This window comes from Rhineura floridana, chromosome 8 (genome assembly GCF_030035675.1).
Source record: "Rhineura floridana isolate rRhiFlo1 chromosome 8, rRhiFlo1.hap2, whole genome shotgun sequence".
Lineage (NCBI taxonomy): Eukaryota > Metazoa > Chordata > Lepidosauria > Squamata > Rhineuridae > Rhineura > Rhineura floridana.
In genome coordinates, this window is record NC_084487.1 from 43,516,913 (window position 1) to 43,537,359 (window position 20,447).

At 42.0% G+C, this 20,447-nt stretch overlaps 1 protein-coding gene across 3 annotated transcripts; it reads left to right on the forward strand.

Moving 5' to 3' along the window:
- The first annotated feature begins 254 nt into the window (after window positions 1-254).
- EIF3L (eukaryotic translation initiation factor 3 subunit L) lies at window positions 255-20,193 on the forward strand. 3 transcript variants are annotated; one of them, XM_061639087.1, is made up of 13 exons: window positions 255-286; window positions 1,501-1,549; window positions 2,910-3,120; window positions 3,786-3,865; window positions 6,692-6,753; window positions 6,937-7,006; window positions 9,909-9,982; window positions 10,709-10,880; window positions 11,950-12,104; window positions 13,582-13,752; window positions 16,126-16,623; window positions 18,106-18,186; window positions 19,376-20,193. In XM_061639087.1, the coding sequence occupies exons 2-13, from the start codon at window positions 1,540-1,542 to the stop codon at window positions 19,412-19,414; spliced, it is 1,623 nt and encodes a 540-aa protein (XP_061495071.1). In that variant the 5' UTR covers window positions 255-286; window positions 1,501-1,539; the 3' UTR covers window positions 19,415-20,193. The 3 variants fall into 3 exon arrangements, with proteins under 3 accessions (XP_061495071.1, XP_061495070.1, XP_061495072.1); XM_061639086.1 differs by lacking the exon at window positions 255-286 and adding an exon at window positions 1,061-1,199; XM_061639088.1 differs by lacking the exons at window positions 255-286; window positions 1,501-1,549; window positions 3,786-3,865 and having other exon boundaries at window positions 3,042-3,120.
- Window positions 20,194-20,447: the final 254 nt, after the last annotated feature.

Genomic DNA, 20,447 nt, shown 5'->3' on the forward strand with positions numbered 1-20,447 from the left:
TGCTATTAATTTCTGCCGCTCGTGCCCCGCACATGGTAGTTTCTCCTACCTGCAATTGGAAACCTGAAGTTTTATAAGAGAACCATTTGGACTAACTCTGGACTGCACTCAACCAATGAACACGGTTTCCTCTACGCGACAAACATCCTCTCGGACACCGAGAAACAAAGGGGGAAACTGACAGTTGTAAGAGCCAATCAGTTTTATTCCTTCGTCCCCTATAACTACCCTGATTAAGTGACGCTAACGCAACTTTCACCAACGCTTTGGCTCCTGAGTCTTGAAAGTAAGGACGAGGTTGACATCCATGATCCTACGATATTGGGGCGGTAACCGGATTCAGACCTCATCAACTTCCGGCTTTATAACCACATGATTCGATAGCTTTAAAAAGGGATAAGCCAAATTCATAAAAACATAAAAAGAGTCCTGCTGGATCAGGCCAGTGGCCCATCTAGTCCATCAGTCTGTTCTCAGAGGGGGCAACGAGATGCCTGTGGGAAACCTACAAGCAGGATCTGAGCGCAACAGCACTCTCTCCACTTGTCAATCCCAGAGGCATACTGGCCCCAGCTGTGGAGGCAGAGCATAGCCATCGTGGCTAGTAGACTTTGATACCCTTATCCTCCATGGATTTGGCTAATCCTCATATTGGATGAGCCAGTTTACACCCATTTTCACTGCAAGTAGATGGAACCTCCAGTTTTAGAGGCAGTATACCTATGAATGCCAGATACTGGTGATAAACAAGAGACGAAGTGTGTTCCTTTCATGCCCTGCTTGTGGGCTTCCTCGATCTGGCTGGTCACAGTTGGAAATAGGATGCTGGGCTAGATGTACCTTTGGATCTTTTCCAACAGGACTCTCCTTATGTTCTCAGTCCTTCCAGTCCAATCTTATGACCATGCCAAGCACTTATTCTCCACCATAGCCTTCAGCGTGGCTCAGTAATATTCCAACATAATAATTCGTGTTCAGCCTTGCCCAAACTAAGACCTGCGCTCTTCTAATACCCGGTGGTCTCCCCCACCTCGCCCGGAGTATTTTCTCCATCGGTTTCCTGTCGGCCCGGAAGTAAAGCCGGGTTGCTGCCCGGAGCTCTTTCTTTGCTGTAAGGCTCCCATCCTGACGGTGTGCCGTTCCTCTTTCATTGCTGCCCAAACCCCGCCATGTCCTATCCGACGGAGGATTACGAGGAGGTACCCGCTTAGCATGTTCGCTTATCGAGATTTTGATCGGCGAATGATTATAGCTCGCGTAGCGGGTCTTAGAGGTCCAAAGTTGCTTTGATGATATGGGTCCGCGAGAGGAGTGGTATTGCTGGAGGGTGTCCGTTGGGCGGAGAAGCATCCCCCCTTCCACAACAGCGAGACAATAGTATACCACTTAGATAGTGGTTGTAGCCTGGTTCACTTGGAATTCACCTATCAGTAAGGAAGAGGGAGGAACACGTTATGGGGGGTATCAGATAAAGTGATTTTCTGGTCTTTCTGTTTTCAGGGCTCGTATGATCCTTATACTTATCCAGGAGACTATGATATGCATACCGGTGAGTTGCTACTGTATTTACTTATTTAATTATTAACATTAAGAAGATGATAGCCTGCCTTTCATTGTTACTCATACAGTGATAGGGTACAACATGATTTTTAAAGAACTGTTTTCTTTGGGGGGGGGAATCAGGAAACAAAGTCACTAAAAAGAACTAAACAGAGGGGAAGGCTAAACCAACCATTTATTAAAAACCTAAAATGCCTTAGTAAGCAGGTACACCTTCATGTCGTGCCAAAATGACAGTGTTGGTGGTGGATGCATGTGTAACAGGAGGGTAGTCCACAAATGGGACTCCACTGTGGAGAACGTGTCATCACTGAATGAGCCTCCCCTAGCCTTGGAATACAAAGACCCCCACACACTGATCTTAAAGCAGATTGGTGCTACATGAGATGTTTTTCTGTAGTATGCAAGAGACTTCCTGTGAGATATGCACAGGCATGTAATAAAGTGTGGGGATGCTGTACAGGAGTTGCTTAGAGAATTTTGCAAGCTGCAATGTCAGCATCAGAATTCTACAACAATGTTTTGGGCCACTGCTAAAAGAACTAAACTGTGTGCTGTGTTGAATTTTATAACTCTTGTATAAAGTTTAGACTAGGTACTTCATGGATGAGGGGGACCTGTGGCCTTCTAGATATTGTTGGACTAAAACTTGTATTATCCCTGACCATTGGCCATATTGGGTGAGGCTGATGGGAGCTGTAATCCAACAACATCTGGAGGGCCACAAGTTCACCTTACCTGTGGTACTTGATGAGCATCCTTCTTCCTAGTTGCTTTACTTTCTTCAGTGTGGTCTTTTATTTATTGCAATTAATAAGAAGACACTAGGAGGATCTGATTGTAGCCCGCATCTAAGAAAATCTTGGCAGACCAAAGCAACTCCTAAACTGTTACTGAGTTTGCACTCTTGTTGTATATTGTAGCTTTGGCTTGTTTATGGGGAGAGGTTAACCAGCATTATAACTATTTATGTTAGCAAATTTAGTATCCTGGGAACTGGATTTTTTTTTGTATATGTGATTTTTTTTTTACTTGTATTTCTTGGGTTAAAAACAATCTTGTTCTTTGTGCATGGATGTTTGCAAAAATCAAACTTGTAAAATAAATGTGAAGAGTTAAAAAACAGTAGGGTTCTAAGTGAAAAGACTGGAATGCAAACTTCTACTATTCTGCATTAGGAATGGGGAAACTTTGGCCTTCTATGTGTTGTTGGACTCTCATCAGCCCCAGCCAGCATGGCCAAGGATGATGGAGTTCAGCAGCATCTGGAGGGCCACAGGCTTCCTTTCTCTGTTGTACATCTTCCTAGTCTGCTTTAATATCCTTCTTCCATCTTTTGGGTCTCACAGGGGATCCAAAACAGGATCTTGCCTATGAACGACAGTATGAACAGCAAACCTATCAAGTGATTCCTGAGGTGATAAAAAACTTTATCCAGTACTTTCATAAGACTGTGTCTGATCTGATTGACCAGAAAGTATATGAGCTGCAGGCCAGTCGTGTATCTAGTGATGTCATTGATCAGAAGGTGTATGAGATCCAAGACATCTATGAAAACAGGTACGGTTTCAGTTTTATCAGGGAAAGATGAGGCTTGCTGATATAACTGCCTTGTGGTATAATCCAGTCACTTGCATCAACACTTGAGAGACATAGAATAATTGATGGGACAAAGATGCATGATGGTTCACTTGTTAATAGATTCTGGGAAGTAACTGAGGATTCTGTAGGAAACTGCTTTGTACTGTTGGACCATTTACCTGCCTAGCCTAGTTCTGTTTATTCTGACTCTTGGGCAAAACTGCTACGGCAATGGCTCTATAAGATCTCAGTTATCTCTTAGTTTTTCTAAACTCTACTACTGAGGATCTTTAAAGCGGAGAGGGTTGGGACTGAACCTGGGACTTTCTGCATTGCAGATCTCTAGCCCCTTCTGAAGAAGGCTCTGTTTTCCCACCCCATTTTGAAGGGGTCCGTTCAGTTCTCACAAACGGCCATATGTAACTGAACAGTCTTGTTTGTAACTTTGATCTGTATAGGTAGCAGACTTCTTTCTCCCAGAAAATCAGCAATCCTTCTCTGTGTATTCTTGATTAAAAAGTTAGGAAAGGCAATGTGAGTAGCAACAGAGATGGCTTAACTACTGTTGCCCCACAGTGCATCTTGATCTCTTTAGTAATGAAAAGAGAGGCACTTGGTTTTCTAAACACTTATGTGTGTTGCAGCTGGACCAAACTGACAGAAAGGTTCTTCAAAAACACACAATGGCCAGAGGCAGAGGCTATTGCACCGCAAGTTGGAAATGGTAAGTATTATTGATTCCCTTGGTCAGTTTATTTGAAAAAGAAAATAAAATGCTTGCCTTAAGGCAGGAATGCAGAACTTGTAGCTCAGCAGAAGTTGAGGGACATCTGGAGGGCTGCAAGTTCCCCACCTCTGCTTTAAAGAAATGGTTCATTGTGGCCCTTGTCTTGCATTGGATTTAAAAAAAGAGAATTGAAAACAAGACAGTTTGGCATTTGCAATGGACTTAGGCAAGCTTTACTTTGTGTTGGATTTATGTCTGTGCCCCCTCACTTGTGTTTGACAGTGTTTAGTTATGTTTGACAGCGTGTTGTGTATTTGACTAGGTGAATGGAGAAGGCAGTGGGGTAGAGAACAAAGCCATCTGCTTGGTGTAGTTTAGAAAATTATGGCCACTACAGTATGGATTCCAAGGAACACGTTCCCTCTTGGCCAAAAATGAACCTTTAGATTATGTCTACATTATTTATAGACAGATTATAAAGCAGTCAATTTGTAAGCACCTTGAAAACAATGCAGTGATTACTAGGAGCCAACACGGATTTATGAAGAACAAATCCTGCCAAACTAATCTTATCTCATTTTTTGATCGGGTAACCTCCCTTGTAGACTGTGGGAATGCTGTGGACATAATATATATTGACTTCAGCAAAGCTTTTGACAAAGTGTCCCATGATATTCTGATTAGCAAGCTAGCTAAATGTGGGCTGGATGGAACAACTATCAGGTGGATCCACAGTTGGCTCCAGAATCGTGCTCAAAGAGTGCTTATCAATGGTTCCTTCTCAAACTGGGTGGAAGTAACGAGTGGAGTACCACAGGGCTCGGTCCTGGGCCCAGTGCTCGTGAACATTTTTATTAACGACTTGGATGAGGAGATACAGAGCATGCTTATCAAATTTGCAGATGATACAAAATTGGGGGGCACAGCTAATACCATGGAAGACAGAAAGAAAATTCAAAGGGCCTTGATAGGCTGGAGTATTGGGCTGAAAACAACAGAATGAAATTCAACAGGGATAAATGCAAAGTTCTACACTTAGGAAAAAGAAACCAAATGCACAGTTATAAGATGGGGGATACTTGGCTCAGCCATATGACATGTGAGAAGGATCTTGGAATTGTCGTTGATCACAAGCTGAATATGTCAACAGTGTGATGTGGCTGCAAAAATGGCAAACGCTATATGAGGCTGCATTAACAGAAGTATAGTTTCCAAATCGTGTGAAGTATTAGTTCCCCTCTATTCAGCACTGGTTAGGCCTCATCTTGAGTACTGCGTCCAGTTCTGGTCTCCGCACTTCAAGAAGGATGCAGACAAACTAGAACAGGTTCAGAGGAGTGCAACAAGGATAGAAACCAAGCCCTATGAGGAGACACTGAAAGAACTGGGCATGTTTAGCCAGGAGAAGAGAAGACTGAGGGGAGATATGATAGCACTCTTCAAGTACAGTAGGGCCCCGCTTATACGGTGGGTTAGGAACCAGGCCCCCGCCGTAAAGCGGAAATCGCCGTAAAGCGGAACCCATTGACTATAATGGGCCGCGTCGCGCGAAAATGCTGCAAAATGCTGAAAAACCACAAAATCGGCTTTAAAACGGGGAATTTCCCCTAATTGAAAGCCGCCGCATCAGCGGAACGCTGGAAAGCGGGGCCCTACTGTACAAGAAAGGTTGTCACATAGAGGAGGGCCGGGATCTCTTCTCAATTATCCCAGAGAGCAGGACATGGAATAATGGGCTCAAGTTGCAGGAAGCCAGATTTCAACTGGCCATCAGGAAAAACTTCCTAACTGTTAGAGCCATATGACAATGGAACCAATTACCTAGGGAGGTAGTGAGCTCTCCGATGCTGGAGGCGTTCAAGAGGCAGCTGAACAGCCATCTGTTGGGAATGCTTTGATTTGGATTCCTGCATTGAGCAGGGGGTTGGACTCGATGGCCTTATAGGCCCCTTCCAACTCTATTATTCTGTGATTCTGTTATTGCAGCTTCCCACTACCTTCATGCCTTTCTAAGCCCAAGGAAGATGACTTCTATGTTTCCATCATTTCGAGAGAAACACTTTCTTTTTTATCATGAGAATCATCTAGCATATGCAGCTAAACTGCCTTGCCCAGCTCTGCCCAAGGATGTTTCATCCTGCTGCTATGCTATGGTTTATTTCTATGCTGCCTTTGGCCAAAACAGCCTTCAAAGAGGCTAACAAAGAATACACACAAATGCAAGTAAGAAAAGAACAATACAATTTACAAAACTTTAAGATAACAAAATCTTAATATTTTAAAAAAGCAACTACTGAAAGACAAATACATTCATGTTCCTGGTAAAGGGCAGTTCCCAGAAAGAGCAGGGGTTAGGGGAACAGGCAGATGGAAAGGTTTGCCCCTTGATGATTCCAGCACAGCCTCATTCCTGCAGCAGTACCACTAAGTTTGCAGCTCCTTCTTATAAGGGTCCAGGCAGAGAGGGTGGGGCAAGGCTTGTGGAAATCTTGCCCCTTGATGGTTCCAGCACAGCCTCACCCTTGCGGCACTAATTTTATTTGCTGAGCGTTATTCGGTTACATGTTTACTGCACCTTTTCTGTTTTTTACTACTGTTGATTGGAAAGGCTTTTGTATTTAGGTGGGGTCTTGATCTTATGTTAAATTGCTTTCAATCAGCCTTCACCAACCTGGGGTCCTCCAGTTATTTTGGACTACAGCTCCCATCAGCAGGTGATGAGCACCAAGCTAAAAAGGCTGTGTGAAATTACGTCAGCTCATTGGGTGGAAAGATGGGTTGCACATATTTTAAATAAAGTAATATATCTGTCTTTCCTTGAAGATGCGGTCTTCCTGATTTTATACAAGGAGCTGTATTACAGACACATCTATGCTAAAGTCAGTGTAAGTATCAGCTGATGAAAAGTGAATTTGCTTGTTCAGTTGCTTATCCACCCTGGAACTCTTTTGAATTGTCTTGACTTGGGGTTATCATTAGGTGAGATGCTCATATAAGTTCTTGAAGCCTAGGAGATTAAATGCTAAACTGCATATAATCTTCACTCTTTTTATTTTCTTTTATTGCAGGGTGGTCCATCTTTGGAACAGAGATTTGAGTCTTATTACAACTACTGCAATTTATTCAACTATATTCTCAGTGAGTTCCTAGGATACCAATAGCTACGTATAAGTTCTTGGGTTTTATTGTGGAAGAGAAAACAAGGTAGTTTATATACTAGGAGCGGGTTTAATCAATGTAGAATGTAATCCTACACATATACACCAATGTTGATGTCTATTTGGCTGAGCTTTTCAGGTCAACAGAACATTTTATATTTAATCCCCCCCATACATACACACACTGAAAGCAATGGGGGAATTAGCTATGCCACTTCAAGGCTGTTGTAGCTGAGGGGCCCAGATTGGGCCCTTCTTTTTTTTTTTACAATAATTTTTATTCAGATTTTCATAAAACATACATAACAAAACCATAAAACATTCAAAGACAAAAAACAAAATCAAAAATAGTTAGACAAAAAAAAATAAAAAGTAAAATATTGACTTCCCATTTGTCACAGATCAAATCAGTTATAGGTCTACAATGTATAACAATCCTGTCTCTTAAATCATATTATAAAATCACTTTCCTCCAGTAGTTATCTTACTTAATCATCAAATCTCATAAACATTACTTTATTCTTTCCACAAAAAGTCAAAGAGAGGTTTCAATTCTTTAAGAAATATATCTATCAATTTTTCTCCAGAAAAGCATGTCGATTAATCCATCTCATTAATAATTATAATAATCTTATTGTCATAACCATAGTCAAAATAAACATTTCGATTAATCCATCTCATCAGAATCTGTTAGGTTCAATAATTTCAATAGCCATTATTCTATTATCCCTATTAGTTCCATCTTCCATCTTCCATCTTCAATAGTCTTGTTAAGTCCAGTAATTTCAGTGTCCAATCTTCCATTATCAGTATTCCGTAATAATCTTGCTGTCATAACCATAGAAATATTAACTTCCCATTTGTCACAGATCAAATCAGTTATAGGTCTACAATGTATAACAATCCTGTCTCTTAAATCATATTATAAAATCACTTTCCTCCAGTAGTTATCTTACTTAATCATCAAATCTCATAAACATTACTTTATTCTTTCCACAAAAAGTCAAAGAGAGGTTTCAATTCTTTAAGAAATATATCTATCAATTTTTCTCCAGATAAGCATGTCGATTAATCCATCTCATTAATAATTATAATAATCTTATTGTCATAACCATAGTCAAAATAAACATTTCGATTAATCCATCTCATCAGAATCTGTTAGGTTCAATAATTTCAATAGCCATTATTCTATTATCCCTATTAGTTCCATCTTCCATCTTCCATCTTCAATAGTCTTGTTAACTCCAGTAATTTCAGTGTCCAATCTTCCATTATCAGTATTCCGTAATAATCTTGCTGTCATAACCATAGTCATATAGTAAGAGTCTAATGGGAATTTCCTCTATCCTAAATATTTTCTTGCCATCCATTCTGAATAGGTTGCTGGAATACTGCAGTAAAATCATATCTCTGTTCTTTTTTACAAAATGTACTGGCTCATCTCTTGAAAGTTTTTCCCTTGTCACATGGCTGCAGTTAATTCCATAGGTTTTCTCTATATTAGGCTCCATCACATCATTCCAGTCCAGAAGATTGTCCATGCCATTGATAACTTTATCTCTAATATCTTCATTAATTTCTTCAGAGATAACATTGAATTCCAAACAGTAGATTTTATTTCTAAAATCCATAAATTCCAAATCTTTTTCCTGTTCCACGTTTGTTCCAGGCTCCAGGGTCTCCTCTCTCACAGGGACCCCTATTTCTTTAAACTCCTGGATCATTTTGCACAATTCAATTTTCAGCTCCTTACAACCCTGTCGCAGGGTTCGTTTCGTTATCTCAATCTCATCCATTATTTTCTGAAACCTAGTTACTTCCAGATTCTCAGCCACTTTCTTGATTGCCATTTTAAAAGAAAAATATAAGAGAACCACTTCTTATTTCAGCAACAATTGGGTTAATACTCCAAACTTGATGACATCACAGTATAAACAGAGCAGCCAGCCTTATCTCACTATGCTTAGGAAAACAAAATGTAGTTCCCAGGATCGAAACAATTAATGGCGTCGTCAGGAAACAGATTCGTCAAAATAAAATAAACCAAAAAGAGAGTAGTCTCAGACAATATAATATTCTTCAGAATAGAAATCAGGAATAGAAATCTCTCTTCTGTGTATATCTTTAGAATGCAAATCCAGGACAGCTTTTTGCAACAAAAACAGAGATAAGCTGTTAATTAGTGCATAGCAGAGAAGAGTTATAGCTCACCGGAAAGATGTCCAAAGCCGATCAATCTGGCAAATCTCCTTTTACTGCAACAGTTTAAGTCAAGTAAAAAAATATAGAAAGAAGGGTGCTTGCCTGTTAGTCCGTTCTCTCTCTAAAGAAAAGATGAACGTGTCGCTTTATCAGATAGAGCTTGTTGAAAATCCGTCCTCCTTTGTCGGCTGGACCACGTCTCATAAATCAATGAAATCTAGTCCTCCCAACAAAAATAGGCTTTGAGGTTAATCTCTTCGTTTCTCCCTGCCCGGGAGAAGTTTCATCAGTCAAAAAAAAAAAGTTTTGACTGATTTATATCTGAATAAGCTTCTTTTGCGGCGGGAGCCCGTCCCAAAAGCAGGCACAGGCTAAGTCACCCTTCCCGGAAGTCTCCAGATTGGGCCCTTCTCAGGGTAATGGAGCAGCTGTGGATCCATAGCCAGCTCTGCCCCCCACCCAGAACACCCTGGTTTGGAGCGCTGTGCTTGCTACTACTGGTAGGAATACTGCCAATGGTAGTTTTATGCATGCCAAGCTCTAGATGGGTGCAGTAAGGGCCTCTGTGGCAGCAGTATTCTGCTGTATCTGAGCCCCCTCTAGCAGGCAACAACAAGGGTTTGGGAGTGCTCTCTTACCCTCTCCAGCACTATAAATTCCTTGTGAATTTTCTTCTCTAGATGCAGATGGACCAGCTCCCCTGGAACTGCCCAACCAATGGCTCTGGGATATCATTGATGAATTCATCTATCAGGTATGATAGCTAATGGTTTAAAAGCCACAACTTAGCTACAATCAGCTGGAAAGCATGCAGGCTTAGCAGTATATGTTCCAGCCTTCAAAAACAACAGAGAGTCCTATTGTCTTTTGGTTGAGGCTTCTGTACATTGTTGCTGTACTTGGCTCTTAGCACTTCTTAGATACCTTTGATTAAAGCTGCACCCTTGTACTTACTAATCTGAGAGGAAATTCTGTTGAATTCAGTGGAGCTTACATAGGCTTACACTGCAAATTGTATAGAATCTTGTGTGGCTTGTATGTTTTATTCTGTGTCCAGAATCTGACTTTCCTTGATACAGAATATGGGTATATTAGACAGAAAATGACTTAAGTGTGTTGCTAGTGGCTTTGGGTAAGTTTGTTGCTTAAAGTGTGGGTTCTGTCCATATTCCCATGTTCCTTTTCCTCCCACTCCATTCTTGTAGCTGCAGTTTAACTTCTGGGTAACAAAGAACACTCTGGGAGGTTTTCTTGCTCAAAAGTTTTATTCTTTAAAATACCATTTAGTTTATTATTGCTTAGAGAACTCTGGTATTTAGACATGCATGTTACTAAATAGCCTTTCCTCCATCCTTGCTCTGAGTAACTCTTAATCCTTATTAATGTGAGATTTTTTCCTGCCTTCATGCACAGAGTATCTGAAGCAAACATGTATACTGACCCTATTTGCTCTTGCATCTTCCTCTCTATCTCTGCACAGTTCCAATCCTTCAGTCAGTACCGCTGCAAGATGGCCAAGAAGTCTCAAGAAGAGATCGAATTCTTGCGTTCAAACCCCAAGATCTGGAATGTCCACAGTGTTCTCAATGTGTTGCACTCCCTGGTGGACAAATCCAACATCAATCGGCAGCTAGAGGTCTACACTAGTGGAGGTAAGGAGGAAATGAGGGCAGAAGTTTAAAAAAAAGAAAAGGAGTGAAGAGGTCCCAGCTTATAGTCTGAAGGCACTTGAAGCAATCACCTTGCTAAAACTAAGCAGGTCTGGACCTTTTTGTTGCTTGGCCGTCTTGGAACCATGTGTTACCTGCCTTGGTTTCCATGATGGGAGAAAGGCAGGATAAGTTCAGTGGAACTAGTAAATTGCATGCTCGAGATCAGGTATTTCCATTCCAACATACTTACAGTGTCTTCAGCAGGCTTACTCAGCAGTAAGTCTTACTTACAGCGCCATCCTAACCTACTCTATTCAGAACTAAGTCTTACCAATGGGGTTTATCTCCATAGGACTAGGATTGCAGCCTTACTGCCTGTTAAGTATGCTTAGGTCTGCAGCTTTAGGCCATAATCCAGGGGTAGAAGCTGTGGCTGTCCAGATGTTGTTGGACTCCAGTACCCATCAGCCCCAGTCTGTATGACCAACAGTCAAGCATGGTAGGATTTTTAGTCCATCGACCTCTGGAGGCCCACAGGTTCTGCATCACTGCCATGGTTCTTTCCATATTTACTTGAAAGTAATTCTAATTAAAACAGCTGGGTTTTACTTGTGAACAAACATAGATCAGACTGTTCTTTACTCATTATCACTTCCTATGCATGTTAAAATGGTTTTTTTTCACTCGGTGTGCACTTATGAAGTAGCAATTGTAAGTACAAAAGCAGAGCGTAGTACTTATTTCAAACTGATTAATGCGGGTATTAGCGATGCTCGTCCAGACAGGAGGAGCTGATGCCTCTAATGCCTCAATGGAACTAGTAAATGTTCAAGCAAATTACTGTTAGTGTTCTTTGAACACTTTGGATTATCTGGCCTCCATTAACACAAGTCTAAATAAACTGTGACTGGATAACTTCCTATGTAGAAAGTCTAATTATTTCAAGATGATTGTGAACAAAGGTAACATGTTGAAAATTGCATCTCTTCTCTTCTCCCTTACTCTGTAATGTAGACAGCAGCCTTTTAAAATTCCTATGAAGTATGCAAACACTATTTTTCTCCCCCAGGTGACCCTGAGAGTGTAGCTGGGGAGTATGGTCGCCACTCTCTCTATAAGATGTTAGGCTATTTTAGTCTTGTGGGCCTGCTGCGCCTCCATTCGCTCCTGGGAGATTACTACCAAGCCATCAAGGTTTTGGAGAACATTGAGCTCAACAAGAAGGTAACAGAGCCCAGGTCTTACTTAAATACTGCCAACTGCCATAGCATTAAAAAAAGAATAGTCTGTTCTGGGCTATTTTGTTTTCAATGTTGAGGTGTCCTCTGGATCTCAAGAAGGATTGTGCAGCTGATGAGGTCCGGATGCCGTCCTCTCCTCTGCTGCTATGTGTGCCAAATATAGAATCTACATTCCCCCCTTTAAGTGTTGTGTGTGGAGGTAGTTTCCTAAGCAGCGAGAAACATGGCAGTGGGAAAAGGGTAAGATGGCTGGGAAGCAGTAGGTAGTACCTAATTAAAAGGAGTAATTAGGAGGGTATCATGCAAAATCATTTGTCTTCCCTTCCATGCCTGGTCCCCTAGCACACAACTCAAAAACCTTGGAGTTTTGAGAATCTAGCTCTTTTGAAAATCACATTTTTGCTATCAAATTGGAGGCATGTGTTTGAAAATATTCAAAGAGTCCTTCAAAAGCTCTGCCTTGTTCTATTCTTTCATTCCCAGAGCTAATGCTCTTAAATATCTGAGTGTTAGGCTTCCTATTTTTATGGGCATTGTGTCCTTAATAGCATGGTACTATCTGTGTCCTCTCCAGTATCATTCAGACGACCAAGCACATGTTCTAGAGAGAACAATCTACAGATATGACCTGTTCTTGTTTTCATCACTGGCAGTTGCATTCTCCATCTAAGGCGCTACCTACTCCTTAACCGTCCTTTCCCACTGCCACGTTTCTAACTGCTAAAAAAAAAAAATCATATTTCCATGAACATCTGGTTCTGAATAATGCATGCACATAATGTACACACAAAGAGGCTGGTCTTAATGAAAAGCAGTTGTGCTGAATTTACACTTTAGCGATATGGGCTGAGCCCAAAATGAACAGCTCCAGTGTTGCCAGAATTGTTGCTGCTTGTCATAGTAGCTGTTTTTAAGCTTTCAACTTTCTTGTCAAGAAGGATACACTGGTAGATAAATATATCTTAGCGCTAATGGCATTGTCAGCCTATATGGCCAAGTACGTTGAATTCTCAACCCAATGTGAGGTCTTAGAACTGTGGAACTGTTAAGTGTATATGCTTGTATGTCTAGCCATACCCCTTCTCCTCTTACATACTGGTGGAAGGACCTTTTAAAAATAAATCAATTATAGTGTATATTCAAGATAGCTAGCAAACCAACTAAAATGTTACACCTGTTAAAAAGACAGCAATCGGGCCCAGTGTAAAACCAGAATAAAATAGTGTATTAAACCCTAAGGCTGGTTTAAAAATATGGAGATACTCCATCGCACCACTTTGGGGCCCCCACAAAGAAGGCCTTGCTGCTGTCTACCACTGAACTTTCCCAATAGAAGGAACCTGGAGCAGGCTCCCTCCACCATATCCTTTGTGCAAAAAATAGAAAGAAAGCTGTAATCAGTAGTAACTGAAGAGGACACACACACCCCGACGTCTTACTTGGATTTTTTTCCTTCTCAGAGTATGTATTCACGAGTGCCAGAATGCCAGGTCACTACCTATTACTATGTAGGCTTTGCATACCTCATGATGCGACGCTACCAAGACGCCATCCGTGTCTTTGCAAATATCCTCCTGTATATTCAGAGGACCAAGAGCATGTTCCAGAGGACAACCTACAAATATGAAATGGTAAGATGCCCTGAAGCCATTCATCTCCCATGTTACTTGATGGACGGTTGCACTTTGCAAAATGTTCTCTTTTTCTTGATGCTGTTGGTTATTCCTGCCAGATATAGGCTGTGTCTGCACATAGGCTAAACCATTATTTGTTTTAACTATGGTTTGTTCAATGAACCATTTTATCTCATGGATGAGAAGACAAGCCATGGTTTATTTGTCTGAAATTTGGTTTGTTTTCCAGCTGCTCTCGTCTCATGGTTTTGTAGCATGGTGAGCAGCTGAGGTGGCCAAACATATTGTGGTTAAGCAAGGTGTTCGGTTCAGATATAACTCTTTACCATAGTTAAAACAAGCCGTGGTTCATAAGCCGGCAACAAGTCTTGGCTTCACATTGTAATTTGTTGGCAGAAAACAAACCATGGTTAGCCTGCTGGGCTGGGTTTGCCCATGCAAACCATGTCTTAGTGTTATGTGTAAACCAGGCCATGCTCCCCTACTTACAGAATAATTTAATGCATATCTACTCAGAAGTAAGTCCCATTGTGCTTAGACAGACTGCACCAAGATTGCAACTTTATTGTTTTTTCTAACCAATGTTCTAATCAGATTATGATGTTTTTAACAAACATGTTATAGTACCTGGAGTTAAACTTGATCTGGCTTTCATGAGACCCGCATCAGCTGCCATACTCACCCAGAATGCAGCTGATAAAAGCTTTCAGGAGCTAGCTTCTCCCTGGCTCCATATTGTCTGCCCTGGATACATCAAACTCAGTCTTCACATTCAAGGCTTTCTTTTGCTAATCTGTCCTTGTCTCTTGTTGCATTGCTCACTCCCTCTGCTCTGTCTTTGATACTAGCTGTGATGCTCTGTGTGCGTTGTTCCTTCTCCACTTCACTATAATGATGCTACTTTCAAAGTTGATTCCTACTCCCGCAACAGCTTCTTAGTTCTGGTCTGCCAAAACATTTGTCCTCTTTATTACTGTGTTGAGTCTTCTCTCTGGAGCCCTAAAACTAATGAGTTCATATTGGGTATTACAGTTGATGATCCTTTCCCGCTAAGACATATTAACAATATGTGAGTGCATCGGTCTAAAATCTTCCTGCTTCACTCTTAACCGTGGCCATTCCATCTTTACGGAAGGGCCATAGCTCAGTGGTAGAGCATCTGCCTTGCATGCAGAAGGTCCCAAGTTCAGTCCCTGGCATCTCCAAGTAGAGCTGGGAGAGTATCCTGCCTGAAGCCCTGGAAAGCCACTGCCAGTCAGTGTAGACAATACTGAGATAGATGGACCAATGATCTGATTCAATGTAAGGCAGCTTACTATGTTCCTCTGTGTTACCATCTGTCTCCTTGTAGTGGGAAGAGTCTGCTTTGGATGCTATTATCATATCTGTAGGTACTGCCGAAATACAGCATACAAATTAAACTTATTTTAATAGGTCTGCTTTCAGAGCTCAGTTCTCAAAGAAGAGACCTATTGTTTGGGGGCAGGGAACTGGTCAGGAGGGGAGGATTGGAGAGTGAGAATAGGTGGGCAAACAGGGTGATCTTTGTAGGTGTGTTGGTTCAGAGCATTGAAGACCTATATGTTAGCCAGAGGAAGCTTTCCTGAGACACTTTCCCCACACAAACATTTCTGGGCTGCTACCCAACTTTATTATAAAAGTCAAACAAGTTACTAAGCCATAATGCACCATGTTATTCACTTAGGTTCATGCAGTAATATTTTTACAAAGTGTTTTATGTATGTTATTAATCTTTACACAGCCCTCTAGGGTAGCTCAGTAGCATTACTCCTATTCTGCAGCTGGGGGTGCGGGGAAGATTCCAAGATATTTATTTGTTCATTCATTCATTAAACATCTATCCTGCCTTTCTTTCCAAAGGAGTCTGGAAAATAGCAAATTTGCAAAACAATACACTTACAATTAAAATACATATTTAGAGCCATGAAAAACATTTATGAACATCTAAAATGTTCTTAAGTATAGCTTACCTAAGGTCACCAAGCAAGCATGATCCCAAGGTACTCCTTATTGGCATTTCTGGAATTACGTTGAACCAGTGGCCACTCTAACGACCAACGCGAGTGTATAGGCTCTCCTGTAGAAATATGGGACAAGAGTGATTCCATTATCTGCATCCATGGAATGAAATGACCAACAGTAGCTTTCAGTTTAATACTGGAAGATCAAGGTGTGTGTCTTGTCTAGTCTATTTCTGTCTCTCTAAAGGTTACCTGTGAATGCAAAGCAGAGGTGAGATTTGACTAGAGACTTCTGCCGCTTAGTCTTTTGGCTGCTACATTGCATTAGTCCTTTATGTGCAAATCGAAAACAGAGAATTGAATGTTTCTAATGATCTTTGTGTTGCAGATTAACAAACAAAATGAGCAGATGCATGCCCTTCTGGCCATTGCTCTCACTATGTATCCTATGCGCATCGATGAAAGCATTCACCTACAGCTCCGAGAGAAATATGGGGACAGGATGCTGCGTATGCAGAAGGGTGACCCTCAAGTGTATGAAGAGCTCTTCAGCTATGCCTGTCCCAAGTTCCTCTCTCCTGTGGTCCCCACCTATGACAATGTGCAACCCAACTACCATAAGGAGCCTTTCCTGCAGCAGCTGAAGGTCTTTGCCGATGAAGTCCAGCAGCAAGCCCAGCTTTCCACCATCCGCAGCTTCCTAAAGCTCTACACCACTATGCCTGTTGCCAAGCTGGCTGGCTTCCTAGACCTGACGGAGCAGGAGTTCCGCATCCAGTTGCTGGTCTTCAAACACAAGATGAAGAACCTGGTCTGGACAAGCGGCATCTCTGCCCTGGATGGGGAGTTCCAGTCAGCCTCTGAGGTGGACTTCTACATTGACAAGGTACATCCATTACCATCCGTCAGTTCTTGTCTCTCCATCCCTTATAAGAAGCTTTCCAGGCTTGACAGATGACATAGTAGGACTGTAGCTCAGTAACAGAGCATCTGCTTTGCATGCCGGAGGTCCCAGGTTCAATCCCTGATGTCTCCAGGTAGGGCTGGGAAAAGCTCCTGCCTGAAGCTCAGGGGAGCTACTGCCAGTCAGAGTAGACAGCACTGAGCTACACGGGCCAGTGGTCTAAGGCAGCTTCCTACATAGTTCCTAGAAGGCCCATCTCCAGGCAGTCACTAGAGTCGCCATCTAGAAATGAGCTCTCCATTTTATGGAGGGCCAGGGATAGAAATTATGTCTAAGGCTGCAATCGAGTACACACTTACCTGGGAGTGAGTCTCATTGAACCAAATGGTGCTTGCTTTCGAGTAGACAAGTACTGGATTGCAGCCTAAGCCAGCAAAAGCAGGGGTGAGAGGTTCTCCCAAGAATACACACAGCGTGCTTTTTTAAATTCACAGTGCCACCTCCCACAGGAGGTACTTTATTTTCCCATACCAGCACTTTCATTCAAAAAGGGACAAAGTTACTGGCTCCTGCAAATCTTGCCCAAGAGAGTTCCATTCTCTCCCACCTTTAGAAATTCAGCTATCCTCACTAGCCCAGTTTTTTCCTATCAGTTCATTTCTTGCAAATGCATCGGATTAAATGTATATACTTTAGGGCAAGTACACCAGGAACGGGGACCATGTGGTCCTCCAGTTGTAGTTGGACTCCTGACTCCCTGACCATTGGCCATGCTTGATGGGAGTTGGGAGTCCCACAGCATCTGGGGGACCACATCCCCATACCTGATATATGTCATCATCAAATCTGCTCCCATTCACATCTGCTTGGTTGCAGTTACACTGCAGGTTTGAAGCAGAACTGTGTAAAATAATCTAATAGCATACACAGAATCAGAGAGACTGTCTTCCCCATCCCTTTTTTTTAAAAAAAATAGACCAATTTCCTAGGGAGAAGGGTGAATACAAGGCTCATGGCCCTGTCTCAAATTGAGAAAGCATTGGTCGAAGAATGCTGCCTTATTACCTGACAAGTTTTTCATTTTTTTAGTGTGGAGTATTTTATTTATCTGTCGTGTCATACAACTGTCTCTAGGTGACTCACGGAAAGTGAGGAATACAAAAAAAAATTAGTAAAATAACACTATCCACCAGGAATAATTTAAAAAACTTGATAACATAATAAAACAACAAAAAATAAACATCATAGTGTATGGGCCAAGATAACCAAATAGTCAGATTCAGTCAACCTGGCACCAAAAATATGTTAATGTTGGTGCCAGGTGGGTCTGACTGGGGAGAGCATCGTTCAGTATGCAGAAAGACAATCTGAAAAATATCCCTAGGTCCAGGCAAGGGTGAAAATACCAAACTGTCCCTGTTAGCAACTCTGGGCTGTTCCTTACTGTTGCCTATCTTCTGGCAGGATATGATCCATATTGCAGACACAAAGGTTGCTCGCCGTTATGGAGATTTTTTCATCCGCCAGATCCATAAGTTTGAGGAGGTAAGCTAATGGCTGAAGGAACGGGGAAATTCACTGAAAAATGTATCTAAACATATCATTTGCAAAATTTGACAAGAGTTAAGTACAAGTACAAAATGGTTGCCTTTCCGTACCCTTTCAGCCAGAGTCTGGGAAAGGCGTGTGTGTCTGTGTATTTCTGTAAAGGGCGAAGTGAAATCTAAAAAGCACTGCCATGAATGCCAGAAATGGTGACATAGATGGCCTTGCTGCCATCTTTCTGTGAGCGGAGGGAGTTCTCCTAAAGTCACCTTCCCTCCTCCTGTGAGCAAAGGGGAACATGGTGTGGTTGCTCCAGGTCTCCTGGAGAGGTCACTACATCCCCAGGAATACATCTGAAGGAATGAAAGCTCTGTGAGCGGAAAATAGCCATTGCGTTCTTGCTCACATGAAGAAGGTCTATTGGAGCTGCATTGACATGGAACAATGGGCATGGGAACCCTGGAGTACTGTATGTTTTGCGTGCTGTTATATACAGGCAATATTTATAGAAGAGCAATAAAGGGTGTGTGTTTTTTAAAATGGGTGCTATATTAAGGAATAGGGAATGGGAATAAGTAGCTTAATATGGAGGAGAATATAGTGGCATTAAGAACTCTAAAAGGCAGTCCAAAAGAGCAAAACAACCTTGAGGGAACAATCTGAAGCAGTGGGTACAGGTTTTATGCAGCTCCTTCAGTCTAGCTATCTGTCCTCCAACTTCAAGAACATGGAGACTGCATGGTTTTGTTTTAAGAAGCTGGATGAGCACCTTTTAGAAGTGATGTATCTCTAAGGCAGGGGTGGGGAGCCTGTGGCCCTACACTGGCTGGGGCTGATGGGAGTTATTGTCCAATAGCATGGGAGGGCCACAAGTTAGTCGCTTCTGCTCTAGGGAAGCCTCTCACTGCTGATTTTAGGACTAAATACGCCTGCAATCCCTTGCAACTGATACGATTTATGCAAACTTCCATTTGATGTTTGAACTCTTCTGTGGTCTGACCTCAGATCTCTCCATCTTGGTAGAGTCTATATGGGGTTTACTTTTAATTTCCCCCACTTCTGTCCTCTGTGTTCTTGCAGAGTGCACAGACCCGTGACTGGGGAATGCATAATTGGGGTGGTAGCACTGGAGAGAAGTCTGTGTTTCTCCCACAGAATTCCTTTGTAATTATGTCTCTCTCTCTTTCAGCTGAATCGTACTCTGAAGAAGATGGGCCAAAGACCTTGACAGTCTTCTAGAATGAGTTGTCAAGTTGCCTGGCTTTTTCTGTTAAAAGGGCAAGGGGAGCGCTGGCAAGGGTGGGGGCGGGAATGAACTAAAAATCTGGAACTTTCTGTAGCTCTCTGCAGTTTTACTTGGATAGCAGACAGCTGAGTTCATATAAAGGGCTAAGGAATCAAATTAAATGAGTGAAATCTCTGTTGTACCTCTAGAGTGATCGTTCATTTGTCCCTTTGAGGGGAGAGGTGACCAGTCTTCTAACTACTTTTGATATCCTAACCTAGCTGGAGGGGAGCTCCTGCTTCCACTCTGTGGGAGTTGTGTAAGGATACTTGGCAGGCAGAGCACATATCAGAACACAGCTGTTTACCACTATTTTGAGAGGTGACCTGCAGATGCTGGTTTCAAAAACAATGAAAAACTTGGATCTATGCCCCTTTCCCTGGCTGCTTTCTTCCTATACTTGAAGAAAGAAGGGAATCTGCATTTCTAGGATGCCATATGGGTTTGATCCATCTTACCTGGGTTAGTATTAACCCCATCTCAGGCTATTTACTGCTTACCCTTCAGGGGTGTACTGTCACGACTCACTAGTGTTTTGTTAATTTTCAATATCAAATAGCTTTTGGATGCTTCTGTTGTTAATGCTGAAATTGACCTGTAATGCTGAAATTGACCATTATTTTTTTGTAAGTCTCTTACAATGGAAAACATAGCAGTGAAAAAGCCCTTCTTCAGGTTACTGTTGTATGAAATAAAAGGAGCTAAGGCTAGAGTCCTATGCAGGAATACTTCTCAGTATTCTCATTGAACTCATTGGGATTGACTTCTGAGTAAACATGCGCAGGATCAGGCTTCACAAAGCACAAGCCTCTCTCTTTCTTGTTGCGACCTTATGCTATGATAGGGGATAGCAGGTGTTGGGGTGACTCCTGGCAGTGATGAAACAATGTTGCTGAAAGAACATGAGCAGTTTTATTCATGCCAAACTCCTTCCATCTTTCCCCAGTAGGAGCAAGTATGTGAAACTATGACTGCA

Bases quoted from the DNA above. Each gene is read 5' to 3' on its own strand.
- EIF3L (XM_061639086.1), top strand. From the start codon at position 1,170: ATGTCCTATCCGACGGAGGATTACGAGGAG. The intron at 3,866-6,691 runs GTAAGTATTATT...CTTTCCTTGAAG, and splicing joins TGCACCGCAAGTTGGAAATG to ATGCGGTCTTCCTGATTTTA. The intron at 7,007-9,908 runs GTGAGTTCCTAG...TTTCTTCTCTAG, and splicing joins TTTATTCAACTATATTCTCA to ATGCAGATGGACCAGCTCCC.